This window comes from Melitaea cinxia, chromosome 3, assembly GCF_905220565.1.
Source record: "Melitaea cinxia chromosome 3, ilMelCinx1.1, whole genome shotgun sequence".
In the NCBI taxonomy this organism is placed as follows: Eukaryota; Metazoa; Arthropoda; class Insecta; order Lepidoptera; family Nymphalidae; genus Melitaea; species Melitaea cinxia.
The window spans coordinates 6,906,444-6,915,235 of record NC_059396.1 but is presented as its reverse complement, the minus strand read 5'-3'; the positions used below and the strand labels follow the sequence as shown (position 1 = coordinate 6,915,235).

The window sequence follows — 8,792 nt, the reverse complement described above, 5'->3', positions numbered from 1 at the left end:
AAGATACATTTATAATTTTTAATATATTTTATGTTGATTTATTTTAAAAAGTCCAAAATAAGCTATAAAAATTCAATTATTTTCTACGCTGTATAAAAAATTAATTCTTTACTCAGTCCCGATTAGGATTAATAATTTATATTTATTCTAATACTAGCGAACACACTTTACTTTGTCCAACAGAAATAAATCTCAGAATCAGATTACTACTTCATTTACTTAACCCGGAATGATATACATACTCATGTACCTACAGAAAAACTATATAAACATTACAAAACCAGAACATTTTATTTTTTTGAATGCGCTTATTTAGAATAAATATTTTACAAAATTCACCCCTAATAAAGTATTTGTCACGTAAGAAATCGTGTTAGCTAAAGGAGTTTAAAAATTAGGCTATAATGCGACATGTCAAGTCTCGAAGATATAAAGTATAGGCGAGTGAAATCGCAAGAAAATAACTGTATTAAATATTTCTTCTGTTGAGTTTTTTATTAACTGTTAACAATGTAAGATGTTTAATAATTAATACTCGAGTTAGAATTAATCCAGCTGGTTGCTACCGCTTTGAAACAAGGGATTTAATGTGGCTAACATAACCTAATCCTATTCTAAATGTTTATCACAGTGGGTTACTTGCTAAGAGCCGAAACTACAAACGCAAACGAAAATTTATTGCAGTTATTTCACTTTTCATATATTTAATCTTATCTAACTTTTACTTTATTATATTATTAAATACTTTACTTAGGTCATTTTTATTATTATTAGCATATACTTACTATTCTTTACTCTCTTCCTCCATTTTCCTACATGGAGAAAGAGGCCTGCCCAGCAGATTGATGCAGATTACTGCTGCATCGTGATTTTTACTATTATATTGTACTAAAGGCAGGCTTGCAAGGCAGGGTGCTAATTGCATTCTCACCAGCATCATTAGGTAGTATAAAAGTGGACGATTGTGGTAGGTGAATTGAAAACGTTCAAACGTTCAGCGTTATCAAGGCAAAAATTGTATGTTGTTGTATTTGTAAGTGCTACTGCTAAAGAATTTTTGCTTGAATTTGAAAAAATTATACAAGTTCCCTTTTATATGTTGCAAAGAATCTTCTATATATTAATACGCAAAGCAAAACCTATGTAACCCTTTTTACGAAAATTGCGCTGATGGAGGAGTATAAATGTTCGCACACTTATAGTTTATAAAGAGAAGGAGCGCAGAGTGCTAATTTTTTTTCAAATTATGCGTATAAAATACATTAAATCAATAAAAAAAAACTTCAACACACAACCTACTATTTATTTGACACACACAGGCATATACTCTTTTGTTTATTATTATAGAAGTATAGTCTTTGAAAACAGAACCTTATTAAAGTTCAAACTTATAATTTAAATTAATTACGGTCGAATTTCGACCACTAGGCGACCACTAGTATGAACATAAACGTAGACGCAGAGACAGAAATGCAAATCGGAAAACTTCCTTGATAGGTAGTTTTTTGATTTGAAAATAAATAAAAATCGCTTATCATGTGGCGATAAGCAGTGGCGGGCATAAAGTTTTTAGACAGGGTAGGCAGTCAAAAAAAAAAAAAAATGAACAGCCACACTGCACTTACTTTCAATTTTACCCTGTTTTATTTTAATTTGTTGGGAATAGAGGCTTTTAGATAATTTCAAGAACAGACAAGTAAATTATTGGACACGTAAAGTGCATTTATACTAATAATGCAGGCATACAAATACATCTAAAGCAACTAACTGATACCTATCAAACAAATCAGTTACTGGTTAGGCATAGTGATCTCATAAGGCCGGCACTCTGTTAATTCGTTTGTGTCAAACATAGGAAATCATTGATAACACTATTAAATAGTTACGAAATTGTATGCTTAATGAAAGTACTTGTTTATTTATTGATAAATGAAAAATTATAACGTCATTGTTATATATGTGTTAAATCGATACGCCTGAACAATTTTTAATTTATCTGTAAAATCGAACGTGTTGAATTTCGATGCACTATATTTACTTTCATCAAACACACGTCTCCGTTACATATTTCACAAGTAAACTTATTGATCACTAACATATTAATATTTTCACTTATAAGAAGAACGCACAAACGAAAAATTAAAAGTGAATTGTCATAATATTATTCTGTGGAATGTCGCGATTACGCGACCGTGTCAAAAATCATAATTATTAGTACAAACGGTATCGAATTCAAGACAATTTAATTTGACAGGTTATTTTTAGGCAGTGCCTAATTTCGTTGTTAAACCGACCAATGTTAAAAACACAATACTTTGTTCGTATTCCATATGACGCGCGCGACATTATAAAATTGTAGGATTATATAATCTATTACCGTCATTGCTAACATTTGATATGCGATTATAGGCAGAAGTTTCATAAAAAGCCCGTCGTCGATGCGCACGAAGCGCTGATATCACGTTTATGACGGCGGGTTTTTTTGAAGCGGATTTAAATTGAATTATGATTTATATCTTTTTCAAAAATATGTATTCAAAAATAATTGTAATGTTCATGTTTTATATATAATTTTTAGTAACATGCCAAGGTAGGCAGTGCACGCTACGGGCGGTGTGTGTGTGTGTGTGTGTGTTGTAAATATTATATTCACTACTAAAATTTGATAGCTAGTTGGCGCAATAATTACGGTAATTAATTGTGGCAGTAGCGGTCGTGGATTCTTTCAATTGTGTTAATTTTTGGGCATCCAGCACAGAGTTTTGTCCTTCTTTATTGAGTGTGAAGGGGTAACTTATTTAACGTGATAATGTAAAAAATATTTTAACTAAAAAGATATTATGATATAAAAGTAGTTTGACTGACCTAAAAAAAAACTTAAAAATCCTCATTAGTTCAAAAATACCTTAGTTCAGAAAAGTTACATCGTAAAGCGTCATTTGAGTAAAACAAGAATCAAAGCAGCAAATCAAAATAAATCTATAGTCGACGTTACATGGTAGGTCTAGAATCTATTATTTTTTATGGACACTATAAATAGGAATAAATTCTCAACTCAGCACTCCTATTATTTCAATATTGTGATAAGGCATAAATTGAGGAATACTTTAAGATTTTAACATAAATTTAACGAAATATAGCTGCATGTTATGAGGAATGTTTTCTTGTGACCTAATTTATCATCCAAAAAGCTATTGCGTTTGTTCCAAATTTTTAACATAGGCTTCTTTATTATGGAATTCGGAATACTATGCAATTCACTGAGCGTAGCGAAATAAGATTCAACATGAAATTATAAAAAACAAAAAAGGAGCGTAAACACTGCAAAAACTACTCTTGAAATATGAGCCATTTAAGTGTAAGACATACTTACGGTACCAATTTAGTGCATAATATTAAGAATAAACAAAATTTAGATGTTAACAGTGTACAAAATATGTCCTGTTTTTTAAAGTCTTGCAACATTTGGCTGTATTTTTTAACCGACTTCCAAAAAAAGGAGGAGGTTCTCAATTCGACTGTTTTTTATTATGTATGTTACATCAGAACTTTTGACCGGGTGGACCGATTTCGACAAATTTTGTTTTAATCGAAAGGTGATGTGTGCCAATTGGTCCCATTTAAATTTATTTGAGATCTAACAACTACTTTTCAAGTTATATCTAATAATGCATTTTTACTTGACGCTTTTTTCGTCGACCTACGTTGTATTATACCGCATAACTTTCTACTAAATATACCGATTTTAATAATTCTTTTTTTGTTGGAAAGAGGATATTCCTAGTTTAGTACCATGATAAGGAAATCAGGATCTGATGATGGGATCCCAGAGAAATCGAGGGAAACTCTCGAAAATCCGCAATAACTTTTTAATGGGTACATCGATTTTGATAATTTTTGATTTAATCGAAAGCTGGTGTTTATCATGTGGTCACATATAAATTTTATCAAGATCTGATAACTACTTTTTGAGTAATCTTTGATAACGCTTAGTTACTTGACTATTTTTTCGTCGATCTACGTTGTATTACTCGTCGATGTAATTGAAGTCGGTTTTTTTTCGTTTGCGAGCAAACACAATTATTTATTATCCTTTTTTTTCACTATTTCATAAATAATTTTAGAATATATTGTTTTGTGTATAATATCTATATGTAAGTGGACTATTTATACCGACTTGTAATCACTTCGAAGATTCCGCAATGCTTGAAGACAAAAGTTTTCGAGCAATGCGTCCTGCCTGTGTTAACATACGGAGCCGAGACGTGGACACTGACTAGGGGACTGGTCCACAAGTTTAAAGTCGCACAACGTGCAATGGAACGGGCTATGCTTGGGGTTTCTCAAAGACAGGATTAGAAATGAGACTATCCGCGAGAGAACGAAAGTAACCGACATAGCCCGCAGAATTAGCAAGTTGAAGTGGCAGTGGGCTGGTCATCTGTGTCGCAGGACCGATGGCCGTTGGAGTAGACGGGTCCTAGAGTGGAGACCGCGTCTTGGCAAACGCAGTGTGGGACGTCCTCCGGCCCGTTGGACCGACGATCTACGTAAGATTACCGGTGTAGGCTGGATGAGGATTGCGGAAGACCGGGATGTGTGGCGCGAACTTGGGGAGGCCTATGTCCAGCAGTGGACTGCGATAGGCTGAAGTGAGTGTATAATAGTAGATTAGTAGCCAAGAGCTGTAAGGCATCAATTTTAGCCCGAGATAGCGCTATAGTTCGAGGGTGCATTTGATGCTTACACCCGAGCTAACTATTCTGCTTTACATCTCGTTTGTGAGGTAAGTAGAAAAAAACCGGCATTACAAGAATAAAACATTTTATTTGTTGAAATTTATAGTGAAATGAGAATAATTTTCAAATTTTAAGGACATGTGTTTATTATTGTTTTTTTTTTATTTATTTATTTGGGTATATTAATATGGTCATGGACAAAATCTGACGGGATGAAGCTTTCTTCAGCAGAAGTTAATGGTTGCGGATCATCTCTTGAAAAAGATGTTTCATTTTTTGAAAGCTGAATAGTTTTCGTTATTTTGTTGGTAATTGCATGATGTCTATTGCCAGTATGATGGTTAGATGTACGCGAACTTTTTGAAAGAAAGAAGTGTTTTTTTTTAAATTACTTACGGCCGAGGGCTTTTCTGGCTACATTATTACCCTAGAGCGCTTATTAGTCACCTACAAGCCCCATTTGGAGGTAATAAGAACCTGCTTACCGAACATGAGAGATGTAAAATTATCTAGACTATGCTATCATGTATAGTACTAGCTGAGCCCGCGACTTCGTCCGCGTGGAATTTAAATAAAATTATTATTCAGTTCGCAGAGTTACAAAGTAAATAAATTTCTAGAATAAAACTAGCCTAAGTTGCGCGTTATTACATCAGCTACCTGCCAGTGAAAGTTTCGTAAAAATCCTCTGTATAAAATACACAATTTTTTTCTGTAAGTACTTTTTTTACGTTGGAGTAAAATAAAATAAAAAAGCATGTTCACATCATGTTTACATATTTATTTATACACTAGTAGTTACATCATAATGAAATCATCAATCATCTAAACGGAAAGGTTTTTTGGTCTCTTTTTTCGGAGTGCTGAACATAATAGCAATATAGTTTGTGTTCAGTATTGACTCCGTTTATGAAATTGTTCAAAGATCTTCGTGAAATTCCATTGGCACTGGCAACTCGTTTTTGAACTGCTTCAAAATTATTACTTTTATTTTCATCGTCATTTTTTTTTTTAATCTTGAGGGTACGGTAACAAAACATTTATAAATATCGAAGATGATTTCTCGCAATTGATCTTGTAAAGGTTTCTCTCTTTCTTAAAGATACCATAACACAACTCGTAAATTATTTAAATTTTATGGTACTAATAACCTTTGTATATATTTTTAACTGGAGGCGATTGTACTCTATCACACTTAAGCAACGACTGGCAAAATATTACATAGTGAGTGTGTGCCTGAAACAACGCTCTATGCAACTGAAACTATAGCCAATTGTCTCTTTTCAAAGTTCGGTAGGCAATGTTTATCGCCGGGCACTATAATAATATTTCGATATAATTGTACATTATTTTTTTTACATTCAGGTACAGAGAAATACTAAATGATACATTTGTATATCAAAAATAAAGAATGCCCAAAATTATAAAAAAATATTTAATATTTATTTTCATTTCTATTTGTTAAGCAAACTTTTGATTCATGCCTTACAACGTAATGACATTTTAGTATTGACAGACTGTGTAGCCGGAAGTGGTGGTCCTTTAAATCGAACTGTCAGTTGTACGATTCTTTCGGCTTCTCTTATTCCACTTACTTTTGCTCCATCAATAGTTGCAAAGTGACCAGGCACTGTTGCTTCTCCCGCAAATAAAAGAATTGGTGGAACTGGTTCACAAGGCCCGGGTAGAGGACAAGCTAAAGCTCGCTGAACTTGACCATTTGAGCACTGGCATTCATAGGAAAAAGCACCATTAAAATAAGGGTCGGAAGCCCAACGAGATCGTAATACCGTTATAGGATAAGGTATACATTTATTTCCTGATGATTCTCGTAAAAGATCTGTTACTCCTTCAGCTACATCTCTATCACAAAGTCCTTCCATCATTAAAGCTTCTTTTCCCAAAACCGATGCGCTTATCACATGTTTACTTGTAGGTACTGCCTGTAATTTTCTGATTCCACGAGTCCAATCAGTTCGACTCATTAATTCATTGGGACTGTATTTGAAATTTATATCACCTTTGTGCCAAAACCAAAACGGTCGACAGTACTCCAAGTAAATTTTATTACAAAAACCAAACCCTAAGCATCTTAGTGCATCAATTTTTGATGCTGGAAGAGCTGGACAAAACATTTTTGTAGAGTTAGCACCCAGTACTCCTATAGAAACCGTTATAATTACATAATCAGCAGGAAACTCTTCACCATCAGTGGTACATACTGTTGCACGATAACCTGACTTCTGACATGTACCCCAATAAATACAATTAACTGGCTTACAGTAACGAATTACTCCTTCTGGTATCTGTCTCAATAGAGGTGCCAGTATACCCACCAAACCTAATGGAACTCGTACCTCCCCACCGGGCATATTCATATAACATCCTGAATGATCAGCACATAGCATCGCTGTATCGTCACCACATCGTGCTCGTAACATGTGAGTTAGACCGAACATTATTTTTGCCGCATAGTGCTGATGTTCTAATGGATATTCATGTAACTCCTGTTGGATTCGAAGGCTCATAAAATTTATCAACGAGCCGTGTTGTTTGTTTCCACCAAGGCAAAAAATGTTTGCAGCTTCTTCTTCAATCTGACGAAATTTATAATAAGCGGTTATAGTTGGCGGAAGTGCCATATTTTCAGACACAGATTTTTTAAAAAGTCCTCGTGGCTGATCAGCTCCTGGTATTCCAGGACGAGGTGGAGTTTCATTGGAAGTCATGGAATAAATTGGGTGAGAAGAGAAATTTTCTGACTTTCCTTCAGCTCCTAATTCAGCTACTATGTCACCCAACCAGCAAGAATGTATTCGACCACCCGGTCTAAAAGTAAAATATCACCGCTAATATTTTTGGTTACAATTATAAGTTAATTAAAATAACAATAAATATTTCTTTATGTGGCATTGAAATAAAATAAATAAACTATTAAATAAAAAAAACTATCAAAAAATAATTATTTCTCAGCTAAATAGCTTTTATACCTCTCATAAGCTTCTAATACAACAATGTTATTGATGCCACGTTCAGAAAGCCTCGCTGCAGCAGAAAGTCCAGCCATACCAGCTCCAACTATTACAACACGAGGTTCAGGAAAACATTTGTCAGGGTCGCAGGGATCCACGGGGCATATTCCGCGATCTTCCATATCCGGACCGCAATGGAACGGTGTGGGTGTTTTGTCTGTCAGCCTAGACCAATTTGTATATATATTTCTCACTAAGTCTCAGTATAAGAAAAAAACCTAAGATCGCAATCAATTTTACCTTCTTTTTACAATTCTTTGCCATTTTATTATTTGTCGAAAATTATTTTTACTGATAATTTTCATATTTACAGCTAAAAGTTTCTTTTTGAAATTCTGTTGTCAACGTCACATATGGTTTGAGTTATTTCAAATTATTTTCCTTTATACAGTTAACCAACTATACAGAAGCAAATAACATAAATACAAACCTATTATTATTTTGTTTCCTATACATACTCCTATACTTTTTTTTAATAAAAAACTTATTACAGGATTTTTTTTCTTTTGTTCTTTATAATTATTTTTATCATAAATCACATGATTTAGTTGTCGTCGTAAGGTGTCGTAAGAGGCGACTAAGGGATAACACAGTTCCACTACCACCTTGGAACTTAAGAAGCCGACCGATGGCGGGATAACCATCCAACTGCTGGCTTTGAAATACACAGGCCGAAGACGGGCAGCAGCGTCTTCGGTGCGACAAAGCCAGTACTGCGGTCACCAACCCGCCTGCCCAGCGTGGTGACTATGGGCAAAACACATGAGTTCACGTTATTTTTGGCGTGAGCTTGTGGAGGCCTATGTCCAGCAGTGGACTGTATAGGCTGTAATGATGAATGACATGATTTAGTTACTAAACTACTTTTTAGTAACTGGCTTTCAAAAGCAATATTTATTATTTGTTTTAAGAAAAATAAAAATGCTATATTCAAGAACAAACTTCCGACAGGTGTCCTTGACCTTTGTGTTTGAATATGCCACGCTGGTATTTTTGAAGTAAAACTTCTTTACGCACGCTT

At 34.1% G+C, this 8,792-nt stretch overlaps 1 protein-coding gene across 1 annotated transcript; it reads right to left on the bottom strand.

The window, feature by feature from the left end:
* Positions 1 to 5,499: 5,499 nt before the first annotated feature.
* Positions 5,500 to 8,227, bottom strand: LOC123669743 (spermine oxidase-like). The gene is made up of 3 exons (XM_045603334.1): positions 8,202 to 8,227; positions 7,730 to 7,936; positions 5,500 to 7,568 (listed from the first exon to the last, which is right to left on the bottom strand). Exons 1-3 carry the CDS (start codon positions 8,225 to 8,227, stop codon positions 6,218 to 6,220), a joined length of 1,584 nt encoding a protein of 527 aa, XP_045459290.1. The 3' UTR covers positions 5,500 to 6,217.
* Between the last annotated feature and the right edge of the window lie 565 nt (positions 8,228 to 8,792).